This window comes from Zophobas morio, unplaced genomic scaffold (assembly GCF_036711695.1).
Source record: "Zophobas morio isolate AGI-343-1 ecotype UQ-CSIRO unplaced genomic scaffold, CSIRO_AGI_Zmor_V1 ptg000005l, whole genome shotgun sequence".
NCBI classification, from domain to species: Eukaryota; Metazoa; Arthropoda; class Insecta; order Coleoptera; family Tenebrionidae; genus Zophobas; species Zophobas morio.
In genome coordinates, this window is record NW_026972110.1 from 1,455,366 (window position 1) to 1,481,386 (window position 26,021).

At 34.8% G+C, this 26,021-nt stretch overlaps 1 protein-coding gene across 1 annotated transcript; it reads left to right on the top strand.

The window, feature by feature from the left end:
* The first annotated feature begins 17,582 nt into the window (after positions 1–17,582).
* Positions 17,583–18,756, top strand: LOC135120726 (uncharacterized). Its single transcript, XM_064045064.1, has 2 exons — positions 17,583–17,608; positions 18,033–18,756. Exons 1-2 carry the CDS (start codon positions 17,583–17,585, stop codon positions 18,754–18,756), a joined length of 750 nt encoding a protein of 249 aa, XP_063901134.1.
* Positions 18,757–26,021: the final 7,265 nt, after the last annotated feature.

The window sequence follows — 26,021 nt, forward strand, 5'->3', positions numbered from 1 at the left end:
AATCGTTCCGGGACTTTATACTAACCCTGTATAGATTACCGCATTAGAAAATATCCAAAGAAGATTTTATAAGTATGTATATTTTAGAAAATATGGGATATATCCAGTCCGCAATTACCCACGTAAGTTACAGCTAGCTGAATTCGATTAATATCCCTTGTAGATCGACGGAAGTTTTCTCGTTAACATTTTCATATAAATTACTACATAACATTATTCAGAACAGTAAACTTCTTTCTCGAATCAATTTTTGTGTAGCTAGACTTAACAATCGTCGAGCACTTAACATTTCTTAATCAGGTGTCACGTAATAATCAACATCTGTGTTCCCCTATAGTAAATATGACTAGGTTATATAATGTTAATGTTGTGGACTAACTGATGAGATGTTGGTATTTGGCGAAAACTTCCGTTCTTTTTATTCTGATTGGAAAAATCTACGTTATAATTAGACATCACAATTAATATGCGCTTCCACTTACTGAAGATTTGTATGTTTCTTTTTGTTTAACCATTTAAATAGTCTGTGTATATACTACATATATATTTTGCTCTACATGAGGTTGCCCGTTGGGCCGTAATAAATTATTATCTTTATTATTATTATTACTATTATTATCTTAACCGTGATAAATTTGTAATCAGAATATATCTGCTTATGCCCTCCAAAAAATTGATGACGTCAACTCAAAATTTTGCCAAATTTTTGTGATTTATCATTACAATAATATTTTTGTAAAATTGTTCATATAAGGTGCCTCAAAAAAATTACTTTCTCAATAATTAATTAATTTTGGAATACAGTACTATTATTATTATGATTACGCTACATCTGTCCAAACTAATAGATATACCTATGTGTCCTTGCAAAAATATTAATATCGTCATCACAAAATTTTGTAAAGGAAAAACTCATTGGTAACATACACCTAGCACGTTCCTTTACATTTACGTTAACATTACATACATATCTTTATTTTAACATATAGGGATTCTCTTTTCATAAAAAAAATGCAAAATGAATTTTTGTAAGTTTTCGAAAAAGCTGGGTACGTTTTGTTGTACTTCAGGAGCGAGGGAAGTTCTGATAAAGGAACCTTTGACGAAATAATTTCGGAAGCTTGAACCGTGTTAATTGAGTTTTTAGACTCAACGTTTCGCACACTTTCGTAAGTGGCATCTTTAGGAGCAGGGTTAAGAAATTAGGAATAATACTTCAAATCGCCCAACTGATCTCGTATCGACTGCGTATCTTCCATTCATTCCTCAGGTCACCGACCGTCTGGCCAAAATACTCAAAAGACAAAAAGTTAAAACAGTCTTCAAACCTGCAAATAAAGTTGCACAAATCTTCCGTCGAAGATTCTCGCCAAGCTCTACACTATAGAGGAATATACAGCATTCCCTGCTCCTGCGGTGTAAAATATATAGGAAAAACTGGTCGGCCCATAAAAATTCGAATTCAAGAACACAAACAAGTCTTCTGTCCCACTCTGCCGTAGCTGAACACCAACATGAAATCGGTCACACCATTCTGTTTGAAAATTTCCTAGTTCTGTCCAAAGCACCACATTTCTATGACCGGAAAATCCGTGACAATGGTTATTATCTGTCAAATATTTGGAAGACCACACTCGATGAAAATGCTCGTTTATCTCCCCCCACTCCGCCCGGAGCCAGGGAACTTCAACCACGGCGGTTTCCCCCACCACGTCTCTATAAATAGGTCACAACCACATTTTTCCCGCCAGAAGAGTTTCGCCTCTGGTATGGTTGACATACGCCACTTACGAAAGTGTGCGAAACGTTGAGCCCAAACACTCAATTAACACGGTCCCAACCCGGAAAACGATCACGTGTAACCTTCGACGAATTTTTTTCGATTCTTATCATCCATAGTTAGATGCAATATGTATTGTCGTGTGGTTGTTTGTGATTATTAGGAATTACTTCAAAGGACCAAAATGAACAGTGCGACCGTTGTACTTGGGATTTATTCCAGAACTCTTGCTACAAATTGTGTGTAAAAATAATAAAAAATGATTGGATATGGAATTTCCAACATGCCGGCCCCGTTGAAGGTTTAACTTCAAAACAATTGGAGGGGGGCATCTGAATAATGATACATATGCTATTATAAATTCATAAAAACATAAAAAGTGTATAATATAATAATCATCAGAAGAATCTAATTCGCGAAGCACAGCCGGCAACACAAAAATCGTCATTCGCTAGGGATAATGCGCACCTTTGTCACCACGCGGTTCACCACTCCCGTACTAGTTTTTACGGATACAACCCGCACAATTCCGTCGTGACCTGGGTGAACTTCGGCGACTCGTCCTAACCTCCACCGTAGCGGGGGCAGTCCATCCTCCACTAGAACTACCAAAGTTCCGACGTCAACGTTGGGTTGCGTCATTTGGTGACCCTTGGGACGGAATTGAAGTTGGGCCAAGTACTCCTTGGTCCATTGGCTCCAGAAATGTTGCTGCAATTGCTGCACGCGTTGCCATCGAGATAAACGATTTACAGGGATCTCCTTTAGGTCCCGTTCCACTGGCGTTGTTAAGGGCTCGCCGATCAAAAAATTTCCCGGTGTCAGAGCTTCGAGGTCATTTGGATCTTGGGATAAAGGTGTCAGGGGGTGGGAGTATAGACAAGCTTCGATGCGGTTTAATAAAGTATAAAACTCCTCGTAAATTAAGAATGCATTATCGACCACCCTGTGCAAGTGATGTTTCACGCTTCGTACGACACGCCCCCACAATCCCCCAAAATCAGCCAACCTACTGGGTATGAAATGAAATTTCGTACCTACGGATGCGTAGTAGGGGAACGAGGGGCTTGTTGTAACAGTTTTTAGGAAAACGAATATAATTTGGTATCTATTTGCTGTTTGACCATTATAAAAGTATCTATCGGTAGTCTAACTATTCCTCTATTGGACTGAACAGGCAAAAGATCAAAATTGTTCATCTTCACTTCACACCAGGCATTTTCTTAAAAAAAGTGCATTGTTACAACTTGCCCCGTGGTTGGGGCTAGTTGTAACAGCCATGAGGCAGGTAGTACCAGTAAAAATAAAGCTGATGTTGATACATATTTAGACTTTATTTTTCAAAAATCAACACATCACTTCATTATATACAATTTTTTTTCAGTAAAACTGAAATAAATTTTTAGAAAAAGAGTCAACATTAAAAATTTGAGTGTTGTCTTCCTTTTTCTTAATATATCTGGAAAGCGATATATGGCATAGGTCAAAATTTTGGCTCGCTTTTCGTATGCTAGGTACGAGATTTGTAGAAGTGAATTTGGGATAAGTTGTAACATGTTACAACTTGCCCCAAAGCTATTGTTACAACATGCCCCGTAGCACAATTTTCTGCATTTAATTACATTTCGACAAAATTATGTGGCTTAGCGTCAAAATGTGTAAGGAATATCAAAGCTGAGTAATTTTTGAGCTACATGCAAAACTAAAAGTTTTAAATTAATTAATAACTGATACGAAAAACCAAATTTTACTAAAGCAATATTTTACATTACTTGGCCAAAACGAAACACGTGCACACATCCATTCACTGCGCTGGCTCAAGGAACAGTGGTTGTGATGACATGATGTCTTATGGTGCAAGAATTAAATTCAGTAAAATACCTGATGTTAAAGAGTTTAAATTGTGGGTAAAAATTTAGTGTTACAACTTACCCCTGTTACAACAAGCCCCTAGTTCCCCTACTGCAATATTTTATTTTGAACCTTACGCGGGATTTCGAAGTTGGACAATTTCTGAAGGGTTTTAATAAATTTGATAAAAGTGTCGCGAATTTCAACTGGTATAGGTTCATCCGAATTCAATTTATGCGACCAAAGGTTTTGCAAGAGAATTTTTGCCTTATCGATAATTGGATTTATTTCACCAAGAGCGTTAAAGATTTTTGCGCCCATGGATAACATGTAGCGTTTTGTAACAGTTTTAGGACAACAAATTGGCGAAAGATTTATTTGATATTTCAGTTGGTCACCAACACAACTGCAATAAAAACCTAAAACCTTTTCATAATCTGCTTGTTCAAATACAGTACGATGGGGTAGGCAATAATTATTTGGGAACTCCAAAGTATTAAAACGAACGAGCTCCGTTTGGTTTAAGCCGCGATATTCTAGCATAAACTCTTTGTCGACGGATTTTAGTTTATGGTCCTTGTCCGGTCTATTCTCTAAATTCAAGAATTGCTTTACAGCCCTTGGGCGTGACTCATCCAAGCGAAGGTCTTTAACAGGTAATTTTACCACGAATTGTTCTGACGACATCCTTGTTGTATTTTCTACGGAATGTTTTTCACATTCTAAATGATTGGTCTTATATTCGTCCTGAGGGAATACGTAATCAAAAATGGGTTTACAATTTACCAAGTTAAACGATACGCTTGGAGCGGGAATGGTTGAAATTAATTCGCCCGACAAAATGTGACCTAGTTTTGTATTTTGTAAATATGGTAGATTTTTATCTAATAAAATAGGTCCGTCTAATAATAATTTCCAGAATAATTGCGCTCCAATTAACAAATCGACATTTTGGTTAACATTATAATTAGGATCTGCTAATGTAACATTTGGTGGCAAATTAATTATTTCTTTAGGAAATGTTACGCTAGGAATCGGCAGAGTAATTTTGGAAAGGACAACACAATCGAAATTTACTGCAAATTCGCTGACGCGCGATTTTATAGTTACGTTCAAATTTCCTTGTGTTCGATTATTACGTGTACTGATACCAGAAATAAATTCGGTTTTAGTTGTTGGTATGAGACCTAATTTATCACATAAACCCTTAGTGATTACATGTGTTTGGGAGCCGCCGTCCAAAAGCACTCTACATGTTTGAAAAACTCCTTTTTTATCTAAAATAAAAACTGTTGCGGTTGATAAAAGAACCTGGCTACAGGCTTGCCTCTGCAAAGTGTTAGCGGATGGTACAAATTCATTGCTATGTAGCAATGTGTGGTGTCTTTGATTACATTCCTTACATGAAAATTTTGATTTACAATCTTCAGTTTTGTGATTATTTCTTAGGCAGTTTGCACAAAGTTTTAAATTTTGAGATATAATGATTCTGTCTAGAACGGATTTGCTTAGAAATTCATTGCATTGACAAAGAGTGTGTGAATTTTTGCACAAAAGACAATTAAATTTGGAAACTACATTAGAATTATTAAACCTTTTTTGAATAAAGTTTTGCGGTCTTATATTTAATTGTTTAGGACTAGAAATTATTGATTTGGACTTATTGGATGGTAAATTATTGGTTTTTAACTTATCCATCGCTTCCAATATTTCACACCTGTTTTCTAGAAATTCGGAAAATTGCAGGAAAGTAGGTACTGCCTTGTCTAGTGTTGACTGCCATTCCTTTTTAGAGGCATAATCTAATTTTTCGAAAACAATTTGGACCAAAATTGCGTCCCACTGGTCGACCGGTAAATTTAACACCTGTAAGGCCGCGACATTATTGGAAACTGTGTCGATAATTTCCCGTAATTCCTTGTGCGACGATTTTAACAAGCTGGGTATGTTTAAAATGTTTGTGATATGTTCCTGAACAATTAATCTTTTATTTTCAAACCTTTTTGTAGAGTTTCGATTGCCTTGCTGTAGTTTTCGTTGCGGACCGCCAATGATTCGATGGACCGCAACGCCTCATCTTTTAAACAACTACGCAAGTAGTGGAATTTGCGGATATTTGATATGTTCCCGTCATTGTGTACTAATGATTTAAATAGATCAAAAAAAGAGAACCATTCGCTATGTTTGCCATCAAAGGTAGGCAGTGGTAAAGGTTTCAAAATTACGCTATGTTCATTGGCTTCGAGTTTATTACCATCATTACGTATGTTAATAGTTGTAGAGTTAGGGGTTAGCGACGGGTTCGACGTCGCCGGACTGTTTTTAATAATTATGCCTTTTATTTTACCTAGACCCGATTTATAGAAACCGAAGTTAAAGTTAATTCGCGATTAACTTTTAACTGAGGTCCGTTGCGAGGCAACGCGCATATTTTAACCAATCACGGGCTCATATTCCACATTTTAATTCTCTGTTAAACTAATCGAGGATTAAATATTTAACTCGCTGTTCTATAAACCGGCTCCTAATGTTTTATAGTATTGGTTTTCAACCGAGGTACGTTCCTTATCATTTTCTGATTCCCAATACGATTCATTATGTTCCGCGTCTACTATCTGAAGTGACTCTATTTGATTTTGAATATTATTGTATTCCTTTAACCTTTCTGTCAAATCTAATAACCTTGCATCTAATTCCGGTACACTATCGTCGTCTTTTACATTATTTTGTATACGCGTTATGGCAGCCTTTATTATTTTACGTTGATTTTTTAACTTCGTAAGTTCGGTCATTTCAGAAGACTACAGACGCGCAACGACAAAGGTAAAACTTGAGCACAGGGCGATTGATACGTATAAGAATTTACAACTGTATGATTTTGAGGGATAGAAAAAGGAAGGATCTGACCTTTAGACGATTTGATCTGCTGCAACCTCTCGATGATGATCCGCTTCTGGGATAAAATCAGCCGACCATTTGATGATTTGATCTGCTGCAACCTCTCGATGATGATCCGCTTCTGGGATAAAATCAGCCGACCTTTTGATGATTTGATCTGCTGCAACCTCTCGATGATGATCCGCTTCTGGGATAAAATCAGCCGACCTTTTGATGATTTGATCTGCTGCAACCTCTCGATTATGATTCGCTTCTGGGATGTTGGCTGCTGCAATCTCTTGATGATGATCCGATTCTGGGATGTTGGGCATGTGTCTTGATTTATGATTTCGTGGAGTTCTGGATCCGCTTTGAATATCGATTTGCCGCACTTATTCACTTATTGTTATACCGCGATTCGGGCACTGGTTCGGATATTCGGCTCGAATTGACCAAAAATGTTTGTGATTATTTAGAATTGGTTCGAAGGACCAAATTGAACAGTACGACCGTTGTAGTTGGGATTTATTCCAGAACTCTTACTACATAATTGTGTGTACCGATACCGACTTAATGGGGTGGGTGGGACACACCCCCACCTCTCACAACCCCAGGTACCTGCTAAAAATGATTGGATATGGAATTTCCAACAGTGGTATATCGGTATATGCAATAAGAAACATTCAGTATCCTCCGATTTGTGATATTTGTCATGGGTTAGTGCACTCTGAATCCATTGGATTGTCTAAAGCTGAGGTAGAGTGCATTCATACCAAATCACAAAAGTTTGAAGAAAGACTTGACCAACATCAAGTACGATCTAAATAAACTAGAAATTCAACAAAGCAAAGTGACTGACCATGATTCGAATAAGAAATTATATGAAGAAGACAATCTCAACGAGTGAAACAAATTCGTATAGGCGCAGAGATGATACACAAGTCTCGCTATCAAACAATTATGGTACCTGAGAGCAAGAAAGAAGCTGTGAAAATCCTGAATTGTATTCATCTAAGAAAACTAAATGGTGACATGTCTATACTGTTACAGTTATTTTTGAAATTCTCACCAGATCTTAGAAACTTTAAAGTCGTATACACGTAAGGAGTATTTAAATCTAATCAAGGACCTTACTCCCCGTCAACAAAACAATAGCTTCTTAATTTGCTCCGAAATGAGAAACTGTATTTAAAATAACCTTACAATAAATTATAAAAAGGTCCGGGGATTAAATACGAATTTATTTATTGTACCCTAATGTAATTGCTGCTAATTATCACATCATTCCCATCACTGAAACCTGGTTAAGCCAAGATGTTATAAGTAGTAAGTATTTCAACTTTAAATTGTACACAGGTACACATCTCACATCCACAGTTTCAAAAAATTACTTTATTTGAACACAGATGTCGAATAGTGAAACTTTTAAGTTCAATGTAATTAATTTATAAATACATTCCACCGTCTTTATCGTCTATTCTTATATTAGGCGATTTCAATATTCCACGCGTTTTTAAACAGTTGAGCACAACTGATTCTTTGAGACAGTTAACTTCCTCTGTTCCATTAAGTGAATTTTTAAACAAACGTGAATGATTTGACGCAAAATAATTACGTTATAAACTGCAATTCATAAATTTTAGATCTGGTTCTGACTTCTAATGATTTATGTACTTTGTTCAATTTATCGGTATGACACTGCCTACCTGAAGATGCACACCATCCGTCTCTAGATATTAACATTAATCTGCTACTGAGTAGAGAAAAAAGAGAAAAAATTTAGCAATTTGGAAATAGTATTTTGGTCAACGTGTGAGAAAGTTGGACATTCCACACGAGGATGAGAGTTTCTGGAACTAGCCAAAGGCCAGTGGAGGAACTCATCCGAGTAGAATGACCAATTTCTCACGAGTTTAGCACTACACTTTTTGTGCTCATATAATCAAGAAAATAAAGACAAAAAAATCAAGAAAGTTATGTTGTTAAATTAAATTTAATTCTGCGTTTAATTGTCTTCCTTTTTTTGCTAATTTGTACATCATGTGTCAACAGTGAATGATTCTTTAATAAAATAACGATCACTAGTTTAATTAATAATTTTTGAAGTGGTTTTGCGAAATTTTTCAGGATGGCCGGATTTTTTTGCCGGTCAGTGTATTTAGATAACCTTAAAACTTTTACAATATCATGGCAGTCGGTTTTGTAGTTTCTAAATTAAATTGTAAAATGTATTATATATTTTTTTGAAAAACTTGGACGAATACGATGGAAAATAAAGGTGGATTCATTAACCACAGGAATGGAAATATGCTACTGTTTTAAATTTAAGTTGGATTTCGTTTGCAAAATTTTGAAATAGCGTCTAAAATTCTTGATGGGGATGATCAGATAATTCAGACAAATGAGCTATAAAACTTCAAGAAAATATGAATTAAAATTTGACGCAATTAGATATTCCATAAAAATAGCGTGCGACATTATTTTCCTGAGCTCTCTCTCAAGAAACAAAAATGCCAATATTGTTGAGTGTACAAAATGCGGGGAATTCGAGTTGTAAAAAAATGAACGGCACCGTACAATCGCATGGACAGGTAAGAATAATCACAAGACATTAAGCTGAAATGTAAAAGATCATGAGCATTTGTGCATTTTTATAAAAAATTACTAAAACTATTTCTAACAATGTACATTATGCCTGAATCATCCTAAACAGACCAATATAATTTTGCCCTGTTTGAGTTCTCAATAATGAAAAGTTCACCGCCTTATATAATGTTGGAACATTAATTTCGGTAGGTGTGAAAATTCAATTATTCATTTGTAAGAGATCATCCAGTTGAATACAGAGAAAACAACCTTTTCAGCTTAGTCAACTACAGTTATCCTTCTATTTTATATGGGTTCGCTCCATCCTGTTTGTCTACAGATACGACAAATAGATACACAAATCTGCCCTTCGTAACTATTATCCAAACAAAGAGGGTCAACAAGAGATTAAAATAATATTATAGTTCAACGCATCCACAGCTAAGACAATTTGCGGATAGAACAATTTCGAAACAGTTGTAGGACATTCTCGGTTTTAGGGATTATCTTCTCATGTTAATTTTCATGTAATTATAAAAGTAAACAAATGTAAAAATATTATCTGTAGTCAAACGATACATTTTATACCGGGTTAGAAGAAAATTAAAGGAAAAATAAGCTAAAATTATGTACAAGCAACTTAAAGATAGTGTAGAGTAGGCATATATTTTCAATTATTTTGATAACAATATACGTGGATAAAGATATAAGAATCGACAACCGCAAATTGTACAAAAAATACACATGACAAAAACATGCTTTGGCAATCACTTAATCGTACTAGTATTAATAGAAAATAAGATGTTTTTTAAATATCTGTTTATCAATTTAAAAATTTTCTGACTTCAGGAATGCAAACAATATACATTCGAAAGCGAGTTTAATAATTATACAGTACTGTCCTTCGAAAAATATTGATGACATCATCACAAGATTTTGCAAAGAGAAAACTCATGTGAAGCATACGCGTAGCACGCTTTTTTACATTTACTTTAACATTAAATACATATTTTAACTTTTAGGTGTTCTCTTAAAAAAATGCAACATTTTATAATGTTTCGAAAAAACAGAATATCTTGTTATTGTACTTCAGCACGAGGGAAGTTCTGTCGAATTAACCTTGGACCAATTTTTTTAAAGCTTTTTATAAAACTTTGTTCAAAATGACTTCACGATTGTACTGGTTTTTTAATTTACACCCAAGCATAATACTTTACGTTGCGTGATATGGTAAGTAGAGTTTTTATTAAGCGCGGCGTGCCATTTATAGTGAAAGAAAATTCACATTTATAAATTTTAGCGATCAATAGCTAATTTACGAAATCTCGTGATTTAAACTGAAACATGTTATCAGGGTTAGTTTCAATCACAGTGCATATTAAAATACAATGAATTACCGAAACCCGATTTGCCATTTATACTGTACTATAACTACTGACGATAATAGGTTTGGATTACATTTCAGTCATCCGCATTACGTTTTATTATGACGTCTTTTCTAAATAGTCTCACATGTTTTACCCATGCTAATTTAAATAGCAATGAGACCGTAGATATATTGACATGATGAAATAAAAAAGTTAATTAGACATAAAACATTATATTGTTATAAAACGTGGTACGCGTTTCTATTACGAAGATTTTACAATGCAATTAACCACTATTTTAAAACTCGCAAGTTTAAGCGTTTCAGTGTGATTCACTATGTGCATAAAAAAGCCAAATGTTCAACGCAACAAAGTTTGAAGAGGTGAAACCAGGAATAAAGCAGGATTAAAACATTAGTGGTGGAGATCTTCTTGTTAGTTTTGACAGAAGCGTACGCAAGTATAAGCCATACCAAACTGGACTGTAATCCTTTAATGGAGTTCTCCATTATTGTCTAAAAAACGTTTCCTCTGAGGAGATGATTGGGTGATCAATTAAAAAATACCAGAAAATATTGCGAACGACGGCTATGAATTTGCTTTCATTTTTTCACTAAAAATTGCATAAATATAAACATACTTTAAAAACTGTTCGTAAAACCATTTTGTTAATTAAAGCTAATGTTTTCATTCCAACATCTGTGGCTTTAAGGGTGAATGCTTGAATAGAGGTTGGTTTATTTCTACGCTTCAATATCTCCCTTATTAGAAATATACCTTGCTGGACAAAGCGCTCGGCTAAATTACAGTTCGCGAGATGAATTCACGATGAGTTAGATCACTTATTGGATGACAGGTGCTGCGTACCTGTATACCTTATATTTAGGCAACTTCTAACACAGCCGTTGCAAATGTTAAAGCTGATTGGAAAAATCATGCAAGGCTAAGTGTTAACTATAATTTACATTGTCATTTCTACAATACAATAAAAAACGCAATGACATATGCACAGCATTGAATTAATTCATATTTGTTGACCCGAGTAAAAGGTTGACCATTTTCAGGCAAACAGTTAATCTTTGAAATAGATTTTAGGAAATGGACGCTATTATCATTATACGTTTTTAACTGTACCTACCTCCGTGGCTATTAGTTTAAGGATACTTGCTATTTTATGAATGAATCCCTACACTTTGTGTGCTGCATTTTCCTCGATTGTAGAAAACGAAATTATGTTCTGCATGTTTTCGTTACAGATCCATGTACTACTTCCCAAGCTAATGCTTGTAGTTTATCAACGCACTCATAGTTTTTAGAATTGCTTACAAAAATTAATAAAAGAATCAATTTATTTTATTGATTAAATCAAGAACTGCACAACCGAATACTTTGGAATCTTGCAGGCGTTTTAAACTATCGTATTGTTACGTTTTACCGGTGGGCGAATAAAATTAGCGTGGTGAAAACTCAACAATTTATTTCTTACCAAATAGAATTTACACGACGAACTATTACAGCGATTATAAAATAATTCCGGCGCAACTTTTCTTGACCTCAACTAGCTGAATAATCGTTCCCGAAGGTGGCTTCTATTTAAACCGCACGCGGTCCTTCTCGAAACGCCTACGTCACCGCTTCTAGATTCCTCTGGAACCCCCTTTCGCGACTTCCGTTTCCAGGCGTTTCTTTAGCGGTCCGTCGCTCAGTCGCATTGAGGATAAATCATCATCGGCGTAAGACCAGAGAATTCTCGACGGCCCATAGGCGTTGTAGCGAGGCGGGGTATGGGTTTATTTCTTAACATTGCCCCTTCCTTGGTTCTGCTCTTCCCGATCAGAAACGTCGACGGTGTAAGTGTTGTACTTCATGAGGCTGCCTAAGTAAACAATCTTCATTTTCCTCTTTGACCCTCGTCGAATCCTGTAGACGACATCGTTGATCCTCGTCACGACAGTATACGGGCCTTCCCAGTCTGATGACAACTTCGAGCAACATCCATTGTATAGCCCCTAGAAATACATAGTATCGTCACCGTGGATCAAACCTGGCGGAAACTTAACAAAAACAAAAATTATTAACACCATTTGACAGACCGCGAAATTTAAAATGGTTTTATGTTGGATTTAAAATTTGTAGTTTATATACAAAATATGGATTTTTAATTTTAATAAAATATAAAATTTAATCAATAAAATCTTATTTAATAACTATTAGTTATATTACTTGACAATTAATTGACTTTAAACAAAAAGACCACGCCAAGACCACGTTACAACAACGGTTTACGCGCGGTCAACTCGCTGCTGACACAATTTGGTTCCAAACTAGGGGAATTTTTTGCGTTACCAACTGCATTTGCTCCACTTGTACAACAATGGATGACGGTACTATGTATTTCTAGGGGCTATAATCCATTCCTTCTGCGGGGGTTATCAAGCCATACCAAATCTCCCGCCTGTAACCCTACTGAGTTGTTCCTAAGATCGTAACATGTCTTCATTCCACCACTCGCGACTCTATTCTTCTATTTATTTCGTGCACGCTCGGTAGCTTCTCTTTTTCGTTTCCTTGTTCCCTTCTTCGGTCACAGGGAGGAGACCCGCTACGTCTACTGCAGTTCTTCTAAAAAGCGAACCGATGTCGTGTGGTTGCATCGGCCCTCTCGCCCTAATCTTCGGTCCTTTAACCGGCGCACAGGTCCTACACTTCTTGCACCAGCTCTCGACGTCTTGGCGGCAACGGACCCAGTAGAATATCTCCCTAATTTTGGAAAGCGTCTTGTTGATTCTAAAATGAGCACCAGAACTCCAATTGTGCATCTCCCGAAGTACTTTCTTGATTCTGGTAGCCGAAAAAACTGCATGGTGACATTCCTTCCATCCGGGCGCTCCCAGGCCTATAGGCCATCGTACCGAGGCGGGGTATTGGTTTATTTCGCAACAGTATCGTATGCATATCTGTTTATCCTCCTCAAAAAAGTGATGACGTCATCTCAAAATTTTGCCGAATAAATCCCAACCAAAATGTGCAAAATATGATGAGGCTATACTCGTGATTTATCATTGCACTCAAAGTTCTTAAATTGCTCATAGAGGGTGACTCATAAAAGTTAATGAATGAATCAAGTTATTTTGTTTACTAAATCGGTAACGGCTCACACCATTTTCCCGAAAACTTGGAACTTTTTTTTTAGACCTAGACAATTTCTAGGTCTAAACAAATTAAACGGAATAAATGCACAAATTGATCCATCTCGAACTGCACTTAGGCCGTATCCAAAAAGCCCGAGCTGAAGACTTCGAGCAGTTGGTCTTCCTCAAAACCCCATCGGCAGTATTGGATAAAATAATTCAATTTGTGACGCAGCGTGAGTACATTCCTAGCTTGACGGGCGCCCAGGACATGTCACAATGCTGCCGATGGGGTTTTAAGGAAGACCAGCTGCTCGAAGTCTTGATCTCGAGATTTTTGGATACGGCCTGAGTGTAGTTCGAGATGGCTCGTTTGACGGGGTCGCGCACTATGACGAATGAACGGATCGATTTGTGCATTTATTCAGTTTAATTTGTCCTACAATAATCATCACACTGGATAAAGTAATTCAGTTTGAGTTGTTCGTTCATTTCTGAGAATAATTTCTAATTTCACTTTGACATTTGGATTTTGCATGGTTAATCCAAAGACGCGATCGCCGAACTTCGACAGTGCGACGGAATATTTCGCAACAAATCGGGTCGGGCGCGAATTTCAAAATACGATTTTTAAAACCTTCTTACAGTAAATGAGCGCAATGCAACGATTTGAAAAAAATACTGGCCGATAGCCCTCTTCGACCTCCACAAAGGCATCACTCAATAATAGCTTTAAAGGGATCTGAGGAGATACTTATTATAAAATAAAAACCAATTTGCCATGTTAATTCCCTATGTCCAGACTTGGATGCGGCACCCTCTATATACCTATATTAAGGGACATGCTAAGAAAAAAAGCATTTAAAAAACTCCAAATGAAATCGTAAGTAGAAAATTATAAAGAAGAGTTAAAACGCGAATGGTTTGTAATTAATTATACTAAACATGATTATTCATGGATTGTGTACAAATTATCAGCGTAACTGTGGTCTTTTATGGGAAACACTTATGCACCCTTAAATGGGTTGTGTGATGCCTGATATCTGCAATCTAAGATTGTTCCTGGTTAATGCCACATTTTACTGGAACAATTTCTCCTTGGGAGTAATTTGCCTTTTTGCATTAAGTAAGTGAGGGGGAATACGTAATGAGAATAAATGAATATAGCTGAACATGTTGAAATCAAATTTGTTTAAGGGATGTTAGCTATTTAGGAGATTATTGTAAATGAATTTTACTAGACATTGTAAAAATTTTTTCAGTTTATTACTACCTTTTTTTATTTACAAATCTACTACTAAAATAAAAGTGACAAGTTTAGAACTCTTTTCAAATTCAAAGTTATCCAATTCATCTAAACAAAATGCGTTCGATTTTTTGTAATTACAACAATAATTATAATAAAAATAAACTTTATTCGCCGCTAAGATAAATAGAGCTTGGTGCAAAACAAAAGGGGCCATCAAGTGGTCTGCGCGTAGTGTCAGTTTATTTCGGTCGAATCCATTGTTTGTTGGAAGGGAAGAACGTGTTTGCAGTGGCGTGCACCCAAACCCAGAATAGATTATTTGTGCCACATTTAATAAATAATAGTAATCGTTTTAAGAATGTAATTATATAATTTTGATTTTCTTTAATCTTTGAAATTCTCAACTATTTTCTGAAAGTACATAATATTTACGGTAACGATGTAATCTTTTTATGCTGCAACCGTTGCGCCACTGTGGTCTAAAAGCCACGCATAATAATATTATTAATAATAATAATAATAATAATTTTATTTTCCGAAAACCGATATACAGTTTAGGATATCGTCAAAACAAGCATGTTACTACATATTAAATCTAAACTAAAATTTAAAATTTTTTAAACACATTACAAACAAAACAACAAAATCACTTTTGATTTTTAAACAAATTAAAATATTCATCAAGTGTGCGTGGTGCTTTCGTTTCTTTGTTAAAAGTTCTTGCACCAAGCACCAAGTACTTTCATTTCATGTGGTAGTTCATTATAAAATTTGATAGCCCAGTATTGGATACTTTGTTGTGTGCATTTTATTCTGTGAGCTGGAATGGCGTAGTCTCTCCGCCTCCTAGTTCTATAGTCGTGACACTATCCGTCCGTGCTGTATTTATGTTTATTTACATGGAAGTACTTCAAACAGTTCCATATGTACAGACTTGAAACGGTAATAAGTATTTGCAGTTTAACTTTAAAGAACAATTAGGGCAATACATTCCTTGGGATGTATTGCCCTAATTGTCTTTTTTGCAATACAAAGATGGAAAACATATCAGATGAGCTTCCCCATAGCAATATTCAGCAGTGATTTATGCAGAAAATGGTAGAAGACAATTTCTAGGTCAGATGTGCAAGATGAGTATTCCACTTCAGCTCATTATCCAAGTGTACTCCCAGTAATTTTTTGGATTTTTTTTTTCTAGCTGTTGTACTAAATTGAATTTTTTCTGTTTTCTCCCGCTTACTAATTAAATTGTTTTGCCTAAACTCTTGTTCTGCTATCTATTGAGCATTTTGTCGAAGTTTTCCAGGTTTTGAGTAGATGTACACATGCATTTATACAACACTGATTTTTCTGTTATTGAATCAACTAATGAGGTCAATGAAGCGTTAGAATTTCTATATGACATATTGTTCAACATATTTCGGTCTTGCATTCCATTAAAAAAATCCGCTGTAGGTAACTATCCAAAGTGGTATAAGAAGGCAATTATATGCATTCTGCGACGAAAACATAAAGCCTGGGTCAAATATAAAAAAGATAAATGTGCTGAATCATTAGATATTTTCAACTCAAGCCAAAAGGCTGCTGAAAGACTCCTACCGGTACTATATGAATCGTGCAGTTGCAGATATAAAAGCTGATCCAAAAAAGTTTTGGACGTTTATAAAAGAAAAAAACAACCAAGTGGATATTCCTTCCCTTATGATCTAGGAGGGCAAGGAAGTCGACAATCCTCAGGATATAGTCAATGCCTTTTGCCATTATTTTAAGAAATCGTTTGTGTTTGACTCAGAGCAATATACTTCAGTTGTTAATATGTCAGCAAATAATCTTTTAGACATCAAACTTATACATGAAAAAACTGTATTTAATGCCATAAAAAAGCTTAAATCATCTATGACAGCAGGCACGGATACAATACCGTCATTTTTGATTAGACATTGTGCTAGTGTTTTATCGAATCCTCTAAAAGTCATATTTGATCTCATTCTAAGAACGTCAGTATTTCCTGATGTATGGAAAAATTCTCAGGTCGTTCCAGTATATAAAGCCGGGCAGAGGAATGAAATCAGTAATTATTATCGACCAATTACGCTTATTAATAATTTCGCGAAAGTTTTTGAGTATGTCTTACATTCACAAATGTACACGCATGTAGCTACATATTGTAACGAAGCGAATTTTCGCGGGCCGGAAACCGTGACGCGTACCGCGAAAGCCGGGGGTAAATTCGCGATCGCCGCGCCGCCGCGGCGGAAGAAGAGGACTCTTGCCTGAAACTCCAAGGAGTGCGGAAGTTCTGGGGCCGTTTTCTGAGTGAAGAAGAGGTTTTTTGAGAAGTGAGAAGTGAGCAGTTCGACCCTCCGACCACCGTAAGTACCTTTTTGGGTCGCCTGCCTGTTTTGTACCGGTTTTGGAATCGCCGCCCCCGAGCGAGAAACCGTGTCACCGTCACCGCGTTTTTTTTGTTACCGTCAAAAACCGAAACCGTCGTGCACGCGTCGTTACCGTCACCGCGCTCCCCTCCCGGGTCACCGTGCCGTCTTCGCGCGTTTTCCAGATCTCAAGGTCGCCGCCCCCAGAGCCAAGAGGAGCCCGTCCTGAGGGAAGTCGCCGCCCAGGAGGAACGACCATGCCGGACATTTAATTTAATTTTGTTCGTATAACCGTTTTGTTAGATATTTAAGTTGTTTAGCCGTAAGTTTTATTATTTTAGACCGTGTACTACCTATAAACTAGAGATGTACCGACTAGTGTCGGCCGACTAGTCGGCTTTGTCAAAACCGGTTTATAAATGCAACGGACACTGTGTTTTTTTTTTCAATTTCTCTGACTACCTTAAAAACTTGTTTTATTTTAATAAAAGAAATAACTAGTTTCTTTGTTTTCCCAAAAATGTGTTAAATTTGTTTGGATAATTTTAACATTTAATTTTTTGTAGTAACCCAGTACAAAAATAAAGAATAACACAATTTAGGGCAGTTTATACATTACTTAACCAATTTTAACCACTTTTTTGGAAAATTTTTGGAAATTTTGAATTCGCTTTGCGTGTTTATTGGACCAGATATCGTGACAGCGATTTCAGAATCGTAACTAGCGGAAGATTATCTACATTTTGACACCAATCTTCGGTCGATTAAACCAATTTTAACCGGTTTTGACAAAGCCGACTAGTCGGCCGACACTAGTCGGTACATCTCTACTATAAACAAATGCAACTGTGTGATCAAATCCTACAGTAAAAAAGTTAAACCCATTGAATTTAAATATAACTTAGATGGAGTAGTGCTGGAACGTCCAGAATTTGTTAAAGACCTGGGAGTAACCTATGAGTCCAAGTTGAACTTTATTGAACATATCGTAAAGGTGAGGGCATCCGCGAATAAAGGTTTAGGGTTTGCTATTCGTAATTCTAGAGAGATAAGGGATTCTAATGTTATGCAATTGTTATATTCCGCACATGTTAGATCTAGACTAGAGTATTGCTCTGTTATATGGAATCCAATTTATCAAGTGCATGTAGAAGATATCGAAAGAGTACAAAGACGTTGGCTGAAATGTTTGGTGTTTAGAATAGATGGTGAGTATCCATATAGGGGTATTCCTAACGATATCCTCAACCAAAGATTTAAAATGCGCAGCTTGGAATCACGAAGAAAATGTGCATATGGTATTTTACTATATAATATTGTTAACTACATTATTAAGTCGGAAAACATTTTGGAGTTAATAAGTTTGAATGTTCCAAAGAAGAACTTAAGAAATAAAATAACTTTTCACCAAAGCATACCAAGATCCAATGCTGCGAAAGCGTCGCCGTTATACCAAATGTTGGAGTTCCACAAAGATATTGAGCGAACTCTGGACATATTCGATTGCAGATTGTCTGAAATTAGAAATTGCTCCATTTGACCGAAATATAATGCATTTAATCTTAGTAGAATATAATGATATATTTAAGGAGTTTAATAGTAATTCTATTCTGTTGTATAATATTTTTGTAATTTGATATTTGTAATTTGTTAGTTGTATAAGCAATGCCCCTTAGTAATTGGGCTCTATGCCTGTTAAGGGACTAGAATAAATAAATAAATAAATAAATAAATAAATAAATAAATAAATAAATAAATAAATAAATAAATAAATAAATAAATAAATAAATAAATAAATAAATAAATAAATAAATAAATAAATAAATAAATAAATAAATAAATAAATAAATAAATAAATAAATAAATAAATAAATAAATAAATCAATGTACATTTTGTTACTAACGCTGTATCGTCGGCATACAGACAGCATTTTGAAACCATATCTAGAACATATGGCAGATCATTTATAAATATTGTGAAGAGAAGGGACCCTAAGATAGAACCTTGCGAAACCCCCTTATGTAATTGTTTTCTTCCGGATGATGTCTTATTCCATCGCACTTCTTGTAATCTGTTCCCCAACAATAATCGTAATATTTCCACTTGCTTCCCACGAAAACCATAAAGTTGTAACTTTTCCAAGAGGATTTCATGGCCCACTAAATCAAAGGTTTTGGATAAATCTAGTGTAGTTAGCGCTGTGCATTCTTTTTTATCTATCGCCTCTGTTATGTAATTTATTACCTCTACCAGAGCTGTCATTGTAGATTAGCCTTCCATGTATCCATATTGGCTAAAATTCCAGAGCTCTTTGCTTTCGAAGTATTTTATTATTCTTTCTTTCAAGAGCCCTTCGAATATTTTGGAAAAAAACTGGGAGAATAGAAATAGGTCTATAGCTCGACGAGTCCTCCAATTCCCCTTTTTATAAATATATGAATCGGGACTACATAAGCTCCACCCCTGCCCTCTTTAGTTTTGTATTTTACTTTAACATCTATGTGTATTGTTAAGTCGCACTAAATACAACGTACTACTGTCAGGTTGTATCATTTAAAAAAACTCACAATGAATAGTAACACCGGTCGATAATTTTTTTTTTTTTGTATAAAGCCGAAACGAATCTATTGACCGAATTTGATTGAATTCTGGCTTGAGTTTAATCAATTTTTTATAACAGGATACCCTTATTTATTTACTATGGGTTATTTTATGGAACGAAGAAACGAAAAAAATGTTTAACCAATACTTTTTACTTCCTGAGCGTAGGTTAAGGAAGTATTGTAGTCGAGTCCATTGGGCGACTCACAACATTAATGTTTTCTCGATGGGTCATGACCCGTAGAGTACGAAAAAATCGGTCTCGCATTTCTGTCTGTCTGTCTGTGTCAGACCGGTTTTTGTAAAATTTTATATGTGTATTACGAATATCATGAGATGATAAACACTAACTAAACTTTATCTAATCATTCCTACGAACAATGCAATGACATCTCCTCAAAATTGTGGGTCTTAAATTGTATAAGATAACATAGTCCTACACATGTAGTTTATGAATCCGGTTAAGTTCTTACCCAAACCATCCAGAATTTTAGAATATAATATATAACAACATTTTGCAATCTAATTTTGAATGTGAAAAACCGAATGCTTTGAAATCTTGCAGATGTTTTAAAGTTATCATGAGCGTGTTAATTTTTTAATCAAAATTCCTATATTTGCTTATCCCCTCCCAAAAAATTGATGACGTCACCTCAAAATTTTACCGAATAAATCATATCTAAAATGTACAAAATAGCATGAATCTATACTTGTGATTTATCATTGCTTTAATATTTCTTAGATTTGCTTATACAAGGTGACTCAAAAAAATTCATAATGAGTCAGTTTATTTTATCGAATAAATCAGAAACTAGAAAACCGAATGCTTTGAAACCTTGCAAACGTTTTGAGCTTATTGTAATCAATCATAGTAAATCGTTGATCAAAATTAATTCATTTAAGTATTCCTCCCAAAAAATGCATGATGTCATCTCAAAACTTTGTCGAACAAATCCTCTCTGAATTATGCAAAATATGATCAACCTGAACTTGTGATTTATCATTGCAATAATATTTTTTATATTTGCTTATACAGGTAGCTCAAGAAAATTAATGAATAATTTTATTTTATTGATCAGATCAAGAAGGGCTAGCTCCATTTTCCGGAAAATTTGCGAATACAATACTGTTATTACTAACTATAACACTACATTAATCTGCCAATCGTGTCGTCATCACAAAATTTTGTTAAGGAAAACTCATTTGAAACATACGCGTAGCACGCTGCTTTACATTTACTTTAACGTTACATATTTACATATCTTTATTATAACTTATAGGGTTTCTTACAAAAGAAATAACATTCGCAAAATTAAATTTTATAATTTTTCGCAAATAATGGATATGTTACATTTTACTTCAGGGCCGAGGGAAGTTCTGTCGAAACAACTTTCGCTTTTCCTCTTGCATAAACATCTTCACGACGCTGCTTATTTTGATTCTTAATTAGGACAAGTAATGATAAAATGTACAACGATGGAAAGTTAAGATTTTTAATTCTTTGAATTTTGACTTTCATGACGCCAGTCTAGTAATTCCAGCCATACATCTTTTTTTTATGTTGTGGAATATGTATCTCTAGCATTGCCCTATAGAAGATAACCCTATACGAAATGATTAATTGCACTAAACCGTGGTATATTTATTTTAACACTTAGTAGAACAATAAACATAAGTCATGATATTAGTATCACTATTTTTTTTTTAAGTAAAACATAGTTGTTTGATTTTGATAATTTGGAAATAAACGTCAAGTGCTAGGTTAAAATAAAAAACAAACACATTCAAAAGAACAACTCGTTAGGGCATCTCATGTACGGAACAGTGAAACACTCATGATATTATCAAAATATCAGTTTTTTCGTCGTTTAAACATAATCTGTGTCAAATCTGACGAAATATCAGTTTTAACAGAACAGTAGCTGATACTACGTAAGTGTTGTTGCACAAAACAGGTAACTATGTTTTACTTTTTTTGTTAAATGGTATGAGATGGGAAACATGGTTTTAAAATCGTATTTCTGGTTGCGTCTTGAATTTTCTGGACCTGGAGCTTCTCGTAGAAACTCTGTATATTATGTTTAAAAGCATTACTAGTTAAGTACGGCAAAAACAAAAAATTAACAATAAGAATTATAAAAAATTTAAAGTCGTTTGATTATTATATTAATTTCCACCGCTGGACCAGGTGAGTTCGTGTGGGCCTCGTACATGTTTTCTTTCGTGAACCTATAACATTGATTCTGCTGTTCTATTAATTAAATATTTAATTAATTATTTTATATCAAACAGGTGTTAGAGTGAATAAATACATATAGAATATGTACGTAAATTTGCTTGCGTATGTACTCTTGTGCGTTTTTTATAATTATAGATCACACTACATAAATTTCATTACCTACATCTCATCGAACATCGACCCGATGGCAATATTTTAGGCAAGAATTAACCTGATTTACGATTCAATTTACTTTGCTGAAATGATATCGAAATCAATTTTTTGTCTGCTATGTGAAATACTAAAACCTGTCTAAAGGGCTACAGTCGATAAGTAATATTTTATACTGGAAACTGGCTGGATATTACCTAAATCATGTTTGACCACCGGATAGCATTGTTACCGATGTCGTAAATTATTAAAGACTGCCCATAATATATGCGCACAAGTTGATTTCGACGGGAAAACAATTTATAACAACGAGAATGGATAATTGAACAGACAAAATACTAATGCATGTAACATTTAGTGAAACATGCGATTTCAGTTAAACTAGTAAACTGAACATTTGACTACATTTATTACCCATCTACATAAAGAAAGTAATGAATTAACAGAAAATGATGTTAATAGTACGCCTTGATAATCTGAACTTAACTAATGAATGGAGCATTGAGAATTAAAAAGTATTAAAAGATTTGAACTCGGAAAAATAAAGTTATAACTTATAACATATAAATGGAGAAAATACAGCAGTTATAAAGATCTAACTTTAGCAAGTATCCCAGGAAAGCTGTTACAAAGTGTAGTAGCGAAATGACTAGGAAATAAGGTAGAAAACACCATACAAAAAACACGAGGCAATTTTAGAAGTCGACGAAGGTCTAAATTCGTTATAAGGTAACCCAGTGAGAAATTAATAAATATGAATAATAAATTTATACCTGTAGGTTTCTTCATAGACTTAGAAGGCTTCTGAGATATTACAAAACATTTAGGAAGGAGAGAAGGTAATGTTAATAAGATCGATGTACGAAAACAACATAAACATCCTGAGACCAAATAATGAGGAGTCTAAAGAACCTGCAACAAAAACTTTGGAATTTAACTAGGTTGCGTACTGAGTCCCATGCTGTTTGGAATGGTTATAGATGACTCTATGGAAGACGCAAAAAGAGTAAGAAAAGACTAAAATGATGATAGGTATTATAAAATGACAGAAACTCAGAAAATCAGAGCCAATAACGTTGGCAGATAAGATAGTTGTAGCACAACTTAAACAGTGAACTACTCAAACTTAATGTGCAAATAAACGTAATAAAAAAAGTGCTGGTTGATTAATTAGAGAACCAATTATATAGGGTACAAAAATCGGTCGAAAGTGGTTTTTATGATAATCCTTATAAGTTGAAATAAAGACATGTATGTAATATTAAAGTAAACATAAAGAAACGTGCTACGCGTTTGTTTCAAGAGTTTTTTCAATACAAAATTTTGTTATAACGTCATCAACATTTTTGCAAGGACTGTATATCAGTTTGTACAGATGCAGTGTAATACTAATAACAGCAGTACTGTATTGCCAAATTTTCAAGAAAATGGAGTGAGTGGTTCTTAACTTAATCAATACAATAATTTGCGTCACTCATTACTTTTTTTGAGTGCTCATGTATACGTAATTCTAAAAACTATGCATTCATTGGTAAACCACAAGTATAGAGTCATAATATTTTGCAGAGTTGAAATAGAATTTATTCGGAAATATTTGGGATGAATCATCAATTTTTTGGCAGGGAATAAACGAATAAATTTTGATTAACGATTGCAAAATGTTATATAATTTTATTTTTTTCCCAAAAATCTGGATGTCTAAGGTGAAAAGGCAACACGGAATCATACACCGCAAGTGCAGAAGTATCGTATTTCATGAAATAAACAAAAAATTTTTGGAATGACGTCATCCCATACATTGTTCAAGAACAGACGTGTTTAACATGGCTGAGTCTTGCTCCAAGTGTAAAAAGAAGTGCAATGAATCTGAAAAAGTGCAGTGTGATTTATGTCATTTGTCAATACATTACGAGTGTGCTGGTATCTCAAGAAATGAAAAAAACGTCCTAGCTCTTAAAAACAAAAAAAATCCACTTCTTCTGCGATGGATGTGACATCATCACAATCGTTGGGACATTAAAAAGTGAAATGGCCACACTAAGGGAGGAAATAAACACACTAAAAAATGAGCTGCAGCATCAGAAAGAAAATAACAGTCCGCAAGGTGAACATGTAGGCGTAGATATTCGATATGAGAATGGAGAAAAACTCATTGAAGAACTTCAGGACCGTCACCAACGTTCTTATAATTTGATTGTCTTTAACATTGCGGAATCGACTGGGGATACTGAACAGGATAAAGAGCAAGATGACTTGAATAAAGTCAAAAATATCATCGCATCTACAGGTATTACTGACCCATCTAACTTCGAATGTTATCGTTTGGGAAAGTTTAATGAACATATAGTTCGACCTTTAAAGTTAATTTTCTCATCTCAAAAGGATCCTCAACGCATACTTAACAAATACAGGCCTACCAATAATGTTTACATTAACCACGATCTTACTATCCGTCAAAGAAATATAAGTTATAATGTTAGACAGGAGTTTCGCATGAGAAAAGCTAACGGTGAAGAAGATATATTATTAAAGTACCGGGGTGGGATTCCGTCTATTGTGAAGAAACAAATAAAAAACTAAAGTCAACCCAACAAATTAATAATTTAACATATAATTTAACAGCATTTTATCAAAACACGCGTGGCCTAAATACAAAAATTAACGAATTTTATACTAATCTACTAGCCAGTGAATGGGATGTTATCTTATTGACTGAAACTTGGCTCAAACCTCATGTTATGTCGACTGAACTCTTTGGAAATTATTATAATGTCTATAGATCAGATCGTCCAGTTAAGACAGGTGGAGGAGTACTTATAGCCGTAGACACTAGGTTTCCAAGCGGAAAAATTGATCTAGATTGCCCTATTGATGAAATTGAAGTAATAGCAGTTAAAGTATCATTTTGTAATAAGAATGTTAAGTTCGTTAACATGTACATTCCACCATCTCAAAGTGAATTAATATATGAACAACTTTTTGAGTATCTTGAACAAACGCTGGTGCCATCTGAAGCAACAGTCATTGCAGGTGATTTCAATATTAGTGAACTTCAGAGTTACTATGTTTCCAATAAAATGTCGTTGTTGTGCTCGTCCTTCATTAACTTTCTCAACTACAACTCATTACATCAACAAAATCAGATTTTAAACGTTAATGGCAGAATTTTGGATGTAATAAATGTATCTAATGATATCAGTTGTGTAGTTAGCAGTAGTGAGTATCCACTGGTCCTAGAAGATCGGCAACATCCCAGCCTCGTGGTTGAACTAAGTTGGTCAATAGATAGTTCTAAAAAATTTGGAAGCCATATTGAAACGAATGTTAGATACAATTTTCGGAAAGCTAATTATCAGGAACTGTACGGAGCTCTTTGTTTGATGGATTGGAATGACTTGGAACAAATAAAGGATGTTGACAGAGCAACTGATTTCTTTTATAATAGATTATATACGCTTCTAGACTATTATGTCCCCAAGTGTCCTATCTCATACTCTCATTACCCTATATGGTTTACAAAGGACATTCGATTTTATATCAAAGAAAAAAATCGGTACATAAAGCTACATAAAAAATTTAAATTTGGAATGTACCGGGACAAAATTAAAATGTATCGTCGAATAATAAGAAAACGTACGCGTGAAGAGTATTATAAATTTCAAATAAATGCCGAAAACGCTGTCAAAGAAGATTCTCGTAAATTATGGGCCTATATAAATAACAAAAGAAACACTAGTCGAATTCCTGCAAATATGGTTTACATGAATAAGTCGCTAACATCGCCCCAAGAAATTGTGGACATGTTCGCCCAACA